Source organism: Poecilia formosa, unplaced genomic scaffold (genome assembly GCF_000485575.1).
Source record: "Poecilia formosa unplaced genomic scaffold, Poecilia_formosa-5.1.2 Scaffold7, whole genome shotgun sequence".
NCBI lineage: Eukaryota > Metazoa > Chordata > Actinopteri > Cyprinodontiformes > Poeciliidae > Poecilia > Poecilia formosa.
Window position 1 is genome coordinate 4,313,668 of NW_006799946.1, and position 16,964 is coordinate 4,330,631.

General features: G+C 42.6%; 1 protein-coding gene across 1 annotated transcript in view; it reads left to right on the top strand.

Moving 5' to 3' along the window:
- Positions 1-16,954, top strand: part of wnt3 (wingless-type MMTV integration site family, member 3) — a 31,548-nt gene extending 14,594 nt beyond the window's left edge. The window contains exons 2-4 of the mRNA XM_016660842.1: positions 6,228-6,469; positions 9,972-10,237; positions 12,844-16,954. Of these exons, the coding sequence (XP_016516328.1) occupies positions 6,228-6,469; positions 9,972-10,237; positions 12,844-13,323 (988 nt within the window). The 3' untranslated portion in view covers positions 13,324-16,954. The remainder of the gene's footprint in view (positions 1-6,227; positions 6,470-9,971; positions 10,238-12,843) is intronic.
- Positions 16,955-16,964: the final 10 nt, after the last annotated feature.

Genomic DNA, 16,964 nt, shown 5'->3' on the forward strand with positions numbered 1-16,964 from the left:
CCTAGAAGTTTGTAGATTAATTAATATCTCTTTTCATTTTTAAAAAATTATGAGACTGATTAATACATATAATTTAACATCGCTTCATATTGATGTACCATACAACTTATGACCAAAACCATAGTGAAAGATTACAATAAACTCAGAATAAAACAAAATTTAAAAAATAGGGAAAGTTTAAATCTTTTGCATGGGATTCCCACTGGCTAACTTTGTTGTGACACTCCTTCCCACAAATGAGAGATTAATGGGCAGTAACCAAACTAGCAGACAGGGTAATTGAGGTCCTTAGTCAGAGACCCATCAGACGCAGTGAAGTCAGCAGCACTTGAACTGTGTGATGTTGGTGGGGCTCAGGGGGGGCAGATGAGATGATGTGGCTGCGTAGCGCATGACAGGAACATGACTGGAGATTGATGAGTCGCTAACTCTGCACGACAGCATTTCAAGCCGCTGCATTTTGAAAGTTTCCCCCCGAACTTTGAAGAACCTCGAGGCAGACATTCCTGATGAAACGTAAGGATTGTTTGTTGTGTGTCTGTGTCGATCGTGGCCGGCGACACAAGCGGTTGCCGGCTTGTTATGGCCTCATCATGTTTCATTACAGCAGCTGTAGAGGCAAAACAGCCGGGCCTCATGTTACAGCGTTTGGCGCGCTGATACCCCCGATGTAACAAAGCACACTTTAGATCAGAAACTATAAAGGCCAACATTTGATTAGGATGACTTGACTTTTTGTGTCAAGGTGGGGCATTCATCCGTCAGAGCCAGCGCCTGCTGTGATTGGGTTGCACCCTCTGGGACGTTGCTGCTCTGGGCCTATCAATTGTCCTCAGACTGTTCCCGTAGTAACCCATCTGGATTCCTGAATGCTTTGGGCATCTTGTGACGTTCTCTTCAGCGCTTCATAACCTGTAAATGTTCTCATGTAGTGTTTTGTGTAGCCTTGCAGGCATATCTATATCCCTAGGACTTGTTTTTTTCTTTGGTCACATAAAACTTTATTGTATTTTACAGAGATTTTAAGTGACAGATCCGAACAAAGTAGTATGTGGAAAAAGTTGAACTGGTCACAAACCGCAAACCTGATTTCTTGCTGCTTTCTTTCATCATTCGCCTTCGTCTTGTTCAGTTCAATTAAGTTTATTGATAAAGCTGAATTTAACAATAAATGTCCTGAAGAGCCACATTACCGATCCCTCTAATCGGCAATGTACAATTCAGTAATTAAATGCTTTAAAACTTAGTTCCTGATGGCAGCTGGTAAAAACTTATCTGTGAAAAGAAGAACAGCTGGTTGGATCAAACTGTAGACTCTCTTTTAACAGGAAGAAACTTCCTCCCCACAGTTCAGTACAGTACACTGGACTCTGTGGAGGTATGGCAGGAATGATCTCTGTCAGTTATGTAATCTCGGAGAGACAGGGCTACAAACCATGTGATGAATAATAAATTACGTAGCTCCTTTCCTGGATTAGATCACGACAAAGTTAAACGTGACGTGTAAACAAATAACGGTTGCCCTGTCAACAGATTCTCTCACGTCACTTTCAGATCAAGGATTGGATAGAAAAATGTCTCCACACCATGATGCTGCCCCCTTTTTTGGATGAGGAAATATTTTTGCTTTGTTCGATATTCAAAGCCTGGGATATTGCTTTATAATCTAACTTTTCTCTAAACCTCTCCACAACTTATCTCTGACTTGAAGTTTGTTTTCCTTTCTCTTCATGGTGCCGTTTGTTCATAAATGTCCTCTTGAAAACCTAATTCTGATATCGGAGCATCTGAAGGAAATTGGACATGCCGGACTCAACATCGAGGAAGCAAATTAAACGGGACTGAAGTCAAATGAGCAAATTTTCTTTCTTTCTCATTTGCAAATCGCTTTAAAACTTTGAGTCGGCCTATCACTTAAAATACCACTGAAATGCACCGACGTTTGTCATTGGGAAAGGGGGGGGGAAAAAAAGGCACGAATACACGGCACGCTCCTTTACTGAGCCCCACATGAGATGCTTGAGCTTCTGGAAGAACCTGCGCTGCTCTGTTTGAGCATGTTAAAAGTTAGGCATGACCAACATGTTTTCTGTCTCATTTTGTTTAAAAGAAATATAAGGCAATTAAAATTAATTACCTGAATGAAAGTGTAATAGTTCCTGGCATGATTCCCCAGTGATTATTCTTTGTTTAGGCACATCTGCAGGAGTCCTCTAGTATGGCTCATTGCTTAAGACATGACTCTTTTTTTTTTTTTTTTTTTTTGGTTGTTGTCCATTACAAGTGAAAAAGCAACACACATGGTTGTTGCTGAAACACCAGCTCGAGGAACAAAACCACAAATTAACTAGGTTGATTTTGCATAAAGGGGACTTTTCTCAAAGCGAGGAAACAGGTTGTTGTGTTTTATTAGTCAGATCTGGATTTTGTCCATGCTAACAAGTGGGAAATATAAAAATTAAATAAATAAATATCAGTAGCAACGGTATCCGTGCTCTGGAGTGGGACTCCCCCTCCCGATGTAACAAAAAAGAAAAATAAACAGAAACTCTTAGTATAAACTTTATTAATAACCTTACTGAAACTGGAGGCGGTGTTCCCCCTGGCTGCTGCTGCTGCGGCAGGATTTTATGGATGCTGCTGTGCTTTGCTTCCAGATTCCAGGGAACTGATAAGGGTTGGCATGAGTATTGATTAAATGATTTTAAGTACCCGGAGAGAACACAAAAACGCAGAAACATTCAGGCTGGGATTCAAACCCACGGTCGTCTTGCTGCAAGGCAACAGTGCTACAAGCTGCAACACCGAGAAGCCCAAGATGAATATTAACAGCAAAACAGTAAGAGGATTCACTTTACAGAAAAGTGCTTGTCGACACAAACGTTCACAGCTGAAGGCTTTTCAGAGTGCTGCGTCCGACACGTTAATGAAAAGCTGAGCGTAAGACAAAAACTGTGGTAGAAAAAAAAAAAAAAAAAGATTCAGAAGCAACGCGAACAACCGCAGCATTGACAGGGTTGTAAAGGAATGCTCATTCAAGAGTTTGGAGGAGATTCAAAAGGTGTGGACCTCACACAGATGTTTCCAGGACGTGGAGTACAACTGTCACATTCCTTGTGTTCAATCATTCCCGAAACAGAAACAGTGTCAGGAGCATCTTACCTGGGCTATTATACTTTGATCCCAGGGTTTGGGGAAAGAGTAGAGAGGCACAAACTCCAACTAGCCGAAGTTTTACAGAGACGTTTCCACTGTCAGCGATAATTTGGGGTGTCGTGTCAACCGTGTTTTATAAAGTCCACAATCAATCTACCAAACATTTTTAGACTCTTAATTAACCCTATACTTCTGCTATAGAAAAAAAAAAAAAACTTTCTTCTTTTTGAAAAGCCACATTTTTGGGTTTTATGAGCTGTAAGCAGTAATTATTGAAACAGAAATATGTCTGATTTGGAGTTGCTTAAAAGCACTTTTTGAAAAGTGTTTAATTTTTACTTTATTTTTGCACATTTCGAATTTGAAAAATAAAAATGTCAACAATATTATTGACAAAAATGTGAAAAAAAAAATTTCTTTATTGGTCATTCACTTCAGTGTGGACTGGCCTTTTGGAATCTATGATTTTGATAAAAGATCGACAAAAGGAAACAGGTTGCTTATTGTGTGTTGGCGGAGGAAAACACGGAGAACCATGGCAATTAACAGAGGGCAATAGAAGAAGCCACTCGATAGACCATGAAGCGCTTAAATACCAAGGAAGAGGTAAAAGTAGCAGATGGAGCAAAAGGGAAAAACCTATAGCCAACAAAGGAACACCAGTCCAAAGAAACCTTTGTATTTATTTAATCAAAATATGCAAATGGAAAGAACTAGCCCAAAGCAATAAACTAAAGGCATAATGTCAGTAAGAAACCAACCAAAACATTTCAGCACAAACACCTCATTCCAATTGTCAAGCATGATGGCGGAGGAGCGATGATTTGGGACTGTTTTGCAGCCACAAGACCTAAACCCCTTGCAGCCATTGGTCGACCACGAATCCTCTGTATGCCAAAGATTAAAATGTGCGGCCAATTTTCCAGACTTTCATGTCATGCCAGCAATGAGGCAATGTTGTGTAAATAAGTTCTCCACAAACAGTAAGACAAGGATAAAGTCGCACAGAAAATTATTAGTTCAAGATAATATTGCTAAAGATGTTTATAAATCAATCACTGGGTGTGCCCGCTGGGATTTATTTCCCGCTTTAACTTTATTTGATCAGTATAATCTCAGTATAATCTGTCGAATGCCTTTGTACACTTGGGGTTAGATTTGAATCATTTTAGAACCTGGGAAGGAGCAGACGACTGTTTTATGTCGTGACATGTAAAGACTTAGTACTAAAAGGGGGTGTAGTTTGTTTTAACCATGACTGTGTTTAGTGAACGCACCATAATTTTAAGTTTTTATTAGATGACAACAAAAACATGCAGTTGCTATTATTATTATTATTATTATTATTATTATTATTATCATCAATCCTTAGAAAATGAATGATCTTTGATCTCCTTTTGATTAAAGACAATTAGCTATCCTTTTCTTTTGCCAAATGGGAAGAGATGAGGTGCTGAAAAAGTTTTAACTCTAAGCAAAGCCAGCTTTTAGACTAAAGCTGGGATAAGTTTGAGAGTATTTGTTGGGTTTGGACCCTTTTCCCTCCATGCAAACAGCATTGTCAATATCAGATACATAAATGTGTACAACAGGAGCACTTGTTTGTCACCAGAAGGCGTTTTCTGGTGTGGGACGAGGTTATTTGCAGGGTTATGGATGTGAAGGAGGCCTGATGTCTAGATAACTCCTCTCTTCGCCCTGCATTGGTTTACAGAATCAGAGACCTTTATTCACATTCATTACAAGGAAAACTCAATCAGCATATTTACTATACTTGAGAATATACCGACTACATAATCCTTTTTATTGATAAGAATTAAATTGTCCCACTAGGAACTTTGCCCATGTTTTTTTGTGTGAACAGGTTTTCATTAAAGATCTCATGAATTTGGTCATCTTGTCCTCCGCAGAGGACAAAGAGCCAAGTACTTCAACTGTTGTTGAAGTACTTGGAAAAGTAAGTTGGATGTGGGGGATGAGACGCCGAAGGCTCTGGAATCATTGTTGGGTTGTTGCAGGTTATGCACCTCTTCAGTATTGCACGGGTCACTGGGACAACATCTGTAGAGTTGCAGACCAAGAGTTTGGTTGTCCATTGTGTCTCTAGAGAGGCTTCAAACCATGTCCAGCGAGGCGTTTTGTGGAAGATGCTCAAGGCTTTTTCCGGTTCTTGTGAGCACAAAGCAAGAGTTGGATCCACATTCTCAACTTTACAATCGAGCTTTCTCCGAGTGCGGGTTGGATTCTCCGCTGCCCCTTGTGTCCGATCCTGTTAGCTCTGCTCATGGACAGGACCTCAAGGTGTAGTCATGGAGGGGCGGGTTTGGGAACCTCAGAATTTGCCGGCATCTTTAAGTCATGACCTCTTTTGCAGTCAAATTCCTTTATGTGTGAGTTCAGGTTGAAATTAGGTGGCTATGGCCTCCAGGAGCAAAGCATTCCAATGTTTTTACAGGAAATACATAACCAGAGCCCAATAAACTGCTCTGGCTTTTTTTATGTATTTGTTTGTTTGTTTGTTGTACAGATTGTTCTGTAAATTCATTCCATACGGGGCCAATGAGGGCAGGAAATAGGTTGATTCCAGAGAGCAGTAACAGCCCACGTTAACTCCCAACATAAGTTTGATGTAGGGCAACGCTGATGAAAAGTGAGACCCATATGGGTCCTACATGTGTTGTCAAATTTGTACTGATTCTCATAATGCCAATTTAAGTCCAAGCCAAGACCCACATAGGGGTTTCAGCTGTTTTTTTTTTATTTCAACACGAGTTATATTATCCAACCTAAGTGGGCTCCACACAAGAAACCTTTTGTAACCCCCAGGCTTCACTAAATACAAATCCAGGCAAAATGCATACAAGGGAGGGTGCCGGGCGCATTTCTTTTTGTCCAGGTCCAGAAAATCCTTTCATATTCAGCACAACCATATTATCCCACTCATTCATTTTCTGGGAAAGTCACCAAAAAAAAAAATAAAAATCCAAGACTGTTCTTGTTCTGTAGCTGTCTTTTAAAGATGTCCCCCTCTCCCTCCCTCCTCTTCCCTCATCTCTCGCTGTGTGACACAGGTCCCTGGCCCTGGGGCAGCAGTACTCGTCTCTGGGCTCCCAACCCCTCCTGTGTGGCTCCATCCCTGGCTTGGTGGCCAAGCAGCTTCGCTTCTGTCGTAACTACATCGAGATCATGCCCAGTGTTGCTGAGGGCGTCAAACTGGGCATCCAGGAATGTCAGCACCAGTTCAGAGGCCGCCGGTGGAACTGCACCACCATAAAGGACAACCTGGCCATCTTCGGACCAGTGCTGGATAAAGGTAGATCCTTGATACCAATTGTTTTCATAGACCCAGTGTGTAAGACTTTTACCCATTAGGTCATGTAACAAACACAAGTTTTGATGCATGTTATTGGTTTTCTTTTGTGTGTGTGTGGCAAAGAAAGTTGCACATTTTTACTTGGATGAAGGATAATAATAAAAGTTGTGAAAATATCTTCAAACACTAAAAAAAGTGAAAAGACTCCAAGACTAGGGTGCATTTGTATCCAGTCCCTTTTACTTTCATAAATAAGCCTCAGTCCACATTCTCCACCTCTGTACAACTAAATCTGAGTACAAACCCAACTGTTCGGCGAAGGCCTCAGAGGTTTAGCAGTGAAAAAACAGTACCAAGAGGACGAGGGCTGTACTATTGCTAAACATTGCAATAATTATATTATTAACAATTAAGCAGTGTTTTGAAATTGAGAATTTTCAGAAATATTGATAAGGATAACTGCAATTCGATATTGCGCAACTGTAATGAAGAATAAAGAACGCAGCAGACAGATCAGGGATACAGATTTGGAGACGTTTACAGCAGAAAGATGGTAGAAGAATACCCCCAAAAGGAGATGCACATGTAATTCAAGTTAAAGTTGGACCTAGAATGTTCTGACGCAGAGGACTGAATATAAATACAAACTATAATTTTTAGATATTGTTTGTTAAAAGAAAAAGAACACCGAAGTTTGTGGGTGTAACCTGACGAAATGTGAAAACCTCATAAAAAAAACAACAACAAAAAAAACATTTCAAGGCAATATATTTTGACTCTATTCAGACAGATATTGAATTGACAGAATGGCAGATGGGTACAATAAGTGCAGTTGACACACTGTAAAAAAATATAAACATCAGGTGCTTTTCCCTAACAGAACTACTGATATGGAGTATCCTTTACACAGGAAACAATAGAACCATGTCTTCTGCTCAAAACCCGGATTTTAAAGGTAGACGTTTCTGCATTGTGACTAAGCCTGCTGATTGGAAATGAATTAGCTTGTGTGTCAGAGGAGAGGGAAACCGGGCAGGAATGGGCAGTGTGAGCAGTCCAAGCTCCCCAGTCAAATAAAAGGGATAGGGAAGGCCAAATGAGATTACAGGCAACAGAAAAGGGCCTAGGGGCTCCGCTCAACCCCTACTGTGCATGAAGACCGGTCCGCTCCCCACACAGTCCAACTCCCACGGACACCCCATTCACACGCCCTTTTGACTCTGTCACGAAAACAGCCTGAAAGGGGATCTCTCCAAATCTAGACCGGACGATCTTTGGGATGAAGAAGCGAAGGAAGTAGCAAAGGAAAGACCATGAGTGAGTCTCTTTAGGAGTAAGGAAAAGAGAAGGGAGTTCTGCAGATGTCCAACCTGTCGCCACCTTCAGGTGCACATTGGCGCTGCTGTTTGGTGAATGCCTAGGGAACCTGGGGTATAGATGCGGGGGGAGAGGGGTGTATGCCATTTCAGCTCAGAGTGGAGGTGGAAATGGGTAGTTGGAGGGAGCGGAGGGGGAGTTAAGGGAATGCCAGCTCTGGGCAGAGCGGGGCTGTGGGGGCGCTAGTCGCTGGGTCCTTTGTGCAGATAATACAGTGTGACACAAGGGAAACAAAGGCGGATTGATGGGCCCAGCAGGTAGCAGGAGCAGTGCTGGCCTTGGTTGACAGCCAGAGATCCAGGGGCCCAGGGCTCATGGGGGCCTGTTTTCAGGGTCTGACTGGTCCTGGCAGGGCAAGAAAAGGAAGCCCAACCTGCAGACTGCAAAGTGCGCTAAAGTCTCGAGTCATCCCTTACTCCTACAAAATTTACTTCCAATAGCACAGGCTGTTGTTAAACAGGTCTTGATCAATAGAGAACCCTGCAGAAGTATGTATTTTTAAGTCGTGCCAGAAAATCTTAATTAGATTTGGGTCTGGACCTCGACTGGGTTATTTTAACAGATAAACACGCTTTGATCTGAACGATCCCGTTGTAGCTCTGGCTTGTGCGTTTGGGGCTGTGATCTCGCTGGAAGTTGAATGTCTGCAGCAGGAATCTTCCAGAACAGCCCCGCGATTGGCTAAATTACGTCTCCCCATCACCTCTGATTAGGCGTTCTCTCTCTGCTGAACATTATGCATCCCCACAGCATGCTGCTGCCACCACAGAGATAGTAACGTGATCTGGGTGCTCCAGGAGATGTTCAAAGGTTGACATTTTCTTTTAGAACCCAACCTTGTTTTAAACTTGTCCACATCTTTTCCCCCCGACTTGTGTTCCTTTGTCTTCGCGATGCTCTTTGAAAGCCTTTACAATATACTGACAGATTTACGACTGAGAACAAATTCGACTTAGTGGGCTGCAAACAGTGCAAACATGGCTGCCATCGTTAGGTATGAAACCAGAATAAATAAAGCAGACGACTTTCAAAGAAAATCCTCGAAAGGCTTGCAGGAAGGCTGGAGAACTGCTGGTCAAGACCACTTTGTCTTTCTGTGCGCCACAGAAATGGTTGAGAAGACAATAAAGATCTTACTTGACTTGGCTCGACTTTGAACTCCATCTTTGCTGCGACTTTGCTTGGAGACATGTTGAGCATTAGTGAGGCTTGTAAAAGTGCCCCTATTGGGTTTTCTCTAAAGTTGAGTCACGGAGGAATTCCTGGCTTTAGATGCAGCTGAGAGTTTCATTCTCTGTTCATGTCAATGCAAAAAAAAGAAAAAAAAAGAAAGAATATTAAGATCTGCCCTAGCCCCTGTATTGGAGAGATCAGGCCACCAAGCGCTCCTGACAAGTCAGCTATATGACACACCGTCATGCTTGAGTGAGTCTACAGCAGAGCTAGTAGGGTGTAATGGCTGAGCCGTGCTAAGTGTGCTGTGATTGTGAAACAATGGTATCTGGTTACATAATAAGCTGTTGCCTTGAAAGGAGGCGTAGCTCCATCCCTTCGGCGTCAGTAAGAAACGGGCCGACGCTCTGCTCGGTTTCACCTGAGGCCCCTGGGCTCTCTGAGCTGGGACGGGAGCGGAGGAGGAGCAGGGGGTGACAGCATTCCTGAAACACTATCCAGATGCACAGCAGCACACCTCGGGGATGACAGGAGGTCACTGAGCTCCCACTCGATGCCGGGGCCTACCTGACACCACAAAGGGGCAGGGATTCATCCTTGTTGAGGCTGATATAAACAAAATTGTAAACAAAAACTGTAAAAAAAAATAAAAAAATAAAAAAATAAATAAAAAAATAAAATCAATACAAAAAGGAGAGTTTTCTTTGAGCTGCTTGTTTTTCTCTTCTTTTTTTTTCCTTTGACAAATACCTGCCCATAAATTTGCTGCTTCCATAGATAAAATGTGTTAAAAGGTTGTTGTTTTTTTGGGGGTTTTTTTGCCTGGAGGGATCCTTTTCAATGTATCTGTCTGGATGTTGGCAGCAGCTTTGTCCATGTTTAAATCCAAGATTGACGCTCCTCTTTTTTTTTTTTTTTTCCTACTCCATCCGTCTTCGATTGTCTCCTTTAGCTACGAGAGAGTCTGCGTTCGTCCACGCCATAGCGTCCGCCGGTGTCGCCTTCGCAGTGACCCGATCCTGCGCCGAGGGCACGTCCACCATGTGCGGCTGCGACTCACACCACAAGGGGCCGCCGGGCGAGGGCTGGAAGTGGGGCGGCTGCAGCGAGGACGCCGAGTTCGGCGTGCTGGTGTCGAGGGAATTTGCAGACGCCAGAGAGAACAGACCGGATGCTCGCTCTGCTATGAACCGGCACAACAACGAGGCCGGACGCACAGTAAGCACGTGCAGAAAGAGTCGCTGATGGGATATGACCCAATAAAATGTAAACGAGTAGTACCGAATAGACTTGTGTTCGGTAGACCTTAAACAATACTTGTGAGTGTACAGTGCCTTAGAAAAGTTATGTTGCTTTACAAATTCCTTCAATTTTTTTTTTTTTTACTTTCTTTGTCAAACTTAAACATTTCAGTTCATAAACTTGGCAATGCGTCTTTTAGATCACAGCGGAGGACATTTAGCCCACTTGGCTTTGCAGAATTGGTTTAATTCAATCATATTTTGAGGCTTCATAACCATTTATAGCCTACTACACCAAACTGTTGAGCCCATCATTTACAAATAGAAAAAGAGTGAGTCACGGCTGGGAACCATTTTCCTGGCTATACACCTTTCCTTCTTCAGAGACACCAATGAAGTGATCAAGAAGGAAAATCCATTGCAGACGGTAAAATACTTGAGACGGGGTCAAAGGTCAAAGGTTCACCATCCAGCAGTGCATCCAATTTGACTGAACTTGAACTTTTTCGCAAAGATGACGTGGGCAAAAGTGTAAATTTCGAGTTGTTGCTGTTGGAGACTATACTCCAAAAGGCATCCATTTGTAAATGCAAATGCACGGCAGTGTACTTGTTAAAAGTTTAACTTAGTTTACTTAATTTAACTTCAAGATACGTTCAGGCCACCATGAAACCTTATACAATGAGCTGGTTGTTCCAAAGCGAAGGTGATTTATGCGGTAAACACGCGGTTCGGGATTACTAAACTGTTCGTGAGATGGGCAGGGATTTGCTGTTTGACTCGTCCCGCGCATTTCCGAAACTCTGACTGAAAATGAGCTCCTGACTTTGAATGACTGGCTAATTACTCATCTAAACGACAGTCAGCCCCACACCTTGCCTTTCATGCTCGGTGTCCCAATGAAGAAGAAGAAAAGAAAAAAAAAAAAAGAAATTCCCCCAACAGTCAAATAACCCGAGCGAGTTGACGGTGGAAGGGAAGGGGAATCAACTCAGACTTAAAACATCACCGGCTGCTGTCACCGCTGGGGGGAAACGGGCCCTCGGCTGCTCGCTCGGGGGCAAATAGAGGGACCACACGGGAACAAGGCGACCCTTTGATCTGAGCACACCGGCGCAGTTAGACGGGCCACAGCAGATAACTGAGCAGCGCTGCCGTCAGAGGCCTCCAGCTCTCTCCACCTGGTGCTCTCACGCTTCATTATTTAGCCCCGAGGGCCTGGGACTTTATCTCAGCATGACAAGCTCACATCGTGATGTCACCACCAGTCCACCAGTGCGTGGCCACCTGCTTTCCGCCCGAGCCGGGGGAATTCAGCTGCTAAATATATCTGCTAAATTAAAGTACAACTAAATCAAAACAACAAAGGTAAAAAAAAAAAAAAAAAAGTGCCCCGAGGGAAAGCACGCACGCTGACTTCAGAGAGAATTAGCAGCAACACAAAGCATCTGTGCTTCACAGCTGCATGAACCCTCAGTAACACACAGCAGGTGGCTCGTTTTGCTTTCGCAGAACCGCCGCACTGTGCAAGCTTTAGACAATAAACCGCAACGCAAACCTGCTGATTCTAGGCAACGGGCTGGTATGGAAGTTCTCGAGGTTTTACATTGGATAAAAACACCCCAGCGTTGTGTTATTAACACAAACGTAAAAAAATAACATATTTTATTAAGCTTACAATCTAATGTAACACATAGATTTTTATACAGTATATCCATTTTGGATATACTGTATATCCAAAATGGATATACAGTATATCCATTTTGTTAGCTTTGACTAACTTTACAGCCAACAAAACGATACAGTCTTACGTCCTATGCAAACATAGGAGAAGAATGTTGACTTGATTTTTGCCCAGCAAATAGTCTTTGACGCCCCTCCCCCCTTCCTTCAAGCAGGATAAGCCTAAAAGAAAATCATTGTTAAATAATCCGCCTGCTCTCTGTTCAAGAATATTCACAGAAAGCTAAGTGGGAGGGAAATGGACAATAATCACAGCTTCAAGAATCTTGTGATTTAAACTTAAAACAAGGCAGGAAGAGTTAAATGCGAGACAACTGGAAGAAAACCAGGTAGATCCTTCAAAAGATTTCCCTCTGAGGTGGCGGTTCACCTTCCAACATGACAAACACTCAGAACATAAAGTTAGATCTATAATACAATAGTTTACATGAAAGCGATTTATGTACTGCTACACTGGCCCAGTCGACACCCAGAACTCAGTCTAACTGGGAGTCTGTGCCTACAGTCGAAAATGAATGTTGAGCTATCTTGGAAAGTCTAAAGACGCTCACAACTGGTGGAGACGTACTCTAAAAGACATGTATCGACAGGCCTTCAGATAAAATGTTTAGTTAGCAGATGTGACCGACAAGGTCATATCTTTTTTGTATATATCCTGAGATTGCTGGGTGGCACGTCTCTGGATAGAGGTTAGCTTGTCCCATAGAAATGTGGCAAAGACTTAGAGAGAAACAGTTCTGGGTCAAATCTGAGGTGCTTTTGTGCGCTACTGTCTCAGTCGGTCAATGACATCCAAAACATAATCCCACCAAACTAATAACCACCTTCTGTGTTTCTCAGACCATCCTCGACCACATGCACCTGCGCTGCAAATGTCACGGCCTTTCTGGAAGCTGCGAGGTGAAGACCTGTTGGTGGGCGCAGCCGGATTTCCGCACGCTGGGCGACTACCTGAAGGACAAGTACGACAGCGCCTCGGAGATGGTGGTGGAGAAGCACCGCGAGTCACGGGGTTGGGTGGAGACCCTACGAGTGAAGTACAACTTCTTCAAGCACCCCACCGAGCGCGATCTGGTTTACTACGAGGGCTCGCCCAACTTCTGCGAGCCCAACCCGGAGACGGGGTCGTTCGGGACGCGCGACCGCGTCTGCAACGTGTCGTCCCACGGCATCGAGGGGTGTGACCTCCTATGCTGCGGCCGCGGCCACAACACCCGGACTGAGAAGCGCAAGGAGAAGTGCCACTGCATCTTCCACTGGTGCTGTTACGTCAGCTGCCAGGAGTGTGTGCGCGTCTATGATGTACACACATGCAAATGAGAGGCCTGTACTTTAAGGCAAACTGACTGCTGGACCTTCTACCCTAACTCCCCCCCTGTGTCCTCCCTCCACAACTTCCCTGCAGACGCAGACTCATTCTGCACACCGGTCAATAACCCACTCACACACAAAAACTTAGGATGTAACGTACGGAGCCAAGCCAGGGTCAGGTGCAACGATAAAAACAGAGCTTAGGTCAGTTTAGCTCACTGATTTACAGTAACACTGGTGTTTATATACACCAGCTGCATAACTGGAGTTAAAAGATTGTCTAAATCTTGCAACATTCAGATGCAATATTCATCCATCAGCGCTATTAACAGTACAGTCATTAAATCATTTTTGGACGTATCAGACATTTACGCTTTCTGTTAACGTTGACACAGGAAATGGAGGCCCACCATTGAAATATTTTTGAACAATTTGGATAAATGAAATCATTATAAGAAAACTTTTAGTATTTACTCTAAAAACAAATACTTTGAGTAAAGTAAAAGTACTTTGTCTGATTTTGGTATTTGTTTGATCCAAGTTATTTAAGCGTGATAAATTGAAGGGAATCTGAAAGGCAGCAAATATTTCTCCACCTCAGTTTTTGCACATTGCACAGTACGAATACTTATAACGAGGCAGTTAAATGTTAACACAGCACACTCGGTAAACATTTTGAATCGCTTCATGATTACAGTTTTTAATCTTTGAAACACTTGTGGCAATAACCCGACATCAAGATCCCAACATTAGGAACCTGTCTAAACCGAAACACTCAGCAAACTTATGATCTGTTTTATTAGAATATGAATGTTGCATTTATTCTGCTTTTCAGCTGATGAAGTGATGTAGAGCTGAAGATTTTAACTGCTAGTGTGTTTTCTGACACACTTTACTTCCTGACCTGAGGAACTCGACCCATTTAATCCTCTGTTTTTACTTTGACACCCGACACTCGCAGGGCTCCGCGACGAATGGCTAAAGGTTAAATCGGAAACAACAAAACAACTTAGTCCTCATAGCCCCCTGCACCGGACTACCTGAAAAACGTCGCCCGCTCTCATGGGAAGCAGTTGTGCCACTTTCAGCGCCCTCTCCTCCCCCGCCCCCCCGTGTCTTTATTTATTTCCCTCCTCTATGCCGACACGATGTTCGTGGCATGTATAGAAAACACATAATGCAGTAAAACCCACCCGTCTTCCCAACTTACACCTCACTTCTCCAGCTTTTACGTACGTCTGAACTAACATGGCATCCTATCGGTTACTCTTCTGCAGCCCAAATGTCACTTTTTTTAACTACTGAACTGAAAACAGTAGGCAGACGCTGACGGTGCAACAGTCCTGTCTATTGCAAACTACTGAGCTGATTGAGTCCTTTCCACTGGACCAGTCAACTGCGAATTCTGGAAGATATATATATATATATATATATATATATATATATATACACACACACACACACACTACAGTGTGAGGTTTATAGCCCTGCATTTCTGAATTATGGCCATCAGGATGGGACTGAAGGTATGCAGGAGGGCGCATGCGCATTCCTCTCAACAACATCCCCACATGGGTTTACATATGCACTATTCCAACAACTCTAGGTGGGAATTCAAAAATAAACAATAAAAAAAAAGTCTGCAAAGTTCTTATGAATAATATCTTTGTTGCACTTTCCGAGGGCGAGTTCGGCCTTTAAACTGCTCACGGATCCATGCAGCATCACACTTGAGTCGAGCTTTAGCGCGTTTGATTACAGTTCATCAGGTTCATCGTAAAGATCTGTGTCTAAAAATAAATCTGATTCAGTAAAAAAAAACAAAAAAACAAGAGGACATGTGATGACACGCGGAGACCAAGGATTAGGGAAAGCCTCTGATTGGCCGTCACATCTCTCCCAGAGCATTCCTTCATGTTTTTCCCGTGCCGAAGCATTCAAACGGGTGTGATTTATGAAGCTGTATTCTTGTCTGTGCTTCACCCCAAAAAAACATGCCTGCCGCACCGTCGTGGTAACGCTGAGGGAGCGCGCAGGAGTTCAGCAGAGGAACGGATGTGACAAAAGGTTAAACTAGGAGATCACCAAGGGAAAATGAGATCATTTGTGCAGGAAAAGATAAAAAAAAAAAAAAAAAGAATTTTTTGACGGTTCTCCATGCTTCTTATAAATTATATTCACCCTGTACAGGCTGTCCTCTCTGTGTGACATAGCTTAGCATATTTGTGTCATCTTCTTCCTGGATGTACCTTCCCACTATCCGACATCCTGACTTTACCCCCGTGCTATATCCAAAGTTTTGTACAAATGTTTTAAAGTGAATAATTCCCTTTTTATTTTATAATCGTAAATGTTATGTTTTTATAAATATTATTTATTATACAATGTATATATCTGTATGACTGAACTAAGATTATATATTTGAAGAAGAAAAATCTGTCTGTCTCGTGTTTCTTGATGTTTCCAGCGTCGGATCGACGTCTTCACTTGTCAAGTTGAAACTGGGGTATTTTTGTAGAAAAAAATAAAATAAAATTGTGGACAAAAACAAAATGACAGCACATTTTTCAAACTAGGACCGTATTTCCAAGGTTCCCACACAGTTTAAGTTTTAAGATAAGTATGTACAAATATTAGCAACTTTTAATTGTTTTATTGTCTACATGATAAATATTTGAATTTATAAAAGAACATGACTCTAACCATAACGGGTTTTTTTTTGTGCTGGTAGTTAAATAAACATTGCACATACAGTGTTGCATCCATCCATCCATCCACCCGTTCATTCATCCAGCCTTCCTCGCGGTATGTGGTTTTGCAGCTTTTGCATCTGAACAATGTGGAAATGTCTAAAATCTGTACGCAATCTTCGATTCTATACACAGACAACTGTGTATTCAAAAACTGAGAACTCTAGAGGTTAGAAAAGTGTGGGACGTTTACTGGGAAAATGTGTCGGAACCCTGTATTTTTATTGACTTGCATTCAATTTGCTGTCCTTCATTAACCGAGGTGCATTCTCACTAGAGCTTACAATTCTGAAAACTGAGCCTCAGACGATGAAACGACACGTTCCTTAGTTCTAATAAAACCAGCAGAAACGTAAGCAGCAGCACTCGCAGCACTACAAGGCATCGAAACTTTGCTCTTGGTTACAACTAATTCTGCATTCTAACTGAGCCTGTGATTGTCTTCCAGCAGTTAAAGTAACCACTTATATCAAGGCAGTAGCTTTGTCAGTTTCCTGGTCTAGAACACAGATGGGTGGAAACACGAAACCGAGAAGGAAATAAGAAACCCCCCTTCTCTCCCCAACAAGATGCTGCCCTGGGCAGTTGCCCATATCAGAAAACACCACCGGTATGAGCTACATTATGTAAGGGCGTCACAGAAAATGTTCTTTGAAAGTAAAATTTATGGAAAATGAAGAAATTTTAAGGAGTTTGAACAATTTGCAAGGTCTTGCACAAACGATGCTGCGCAGAAGTGACAGAAATAATAGTCAAAGTTGAAAACAAAAACAAACCTCTAAATATCTAAACACCACAAGAAAGTCTGGATGATCGGAACCGAGAAATGAGGCACGACTCTTGAACGTCGCACACACCCTAGAGGTGGATGGATGAGCATTAATAATTAACAAAACCAGA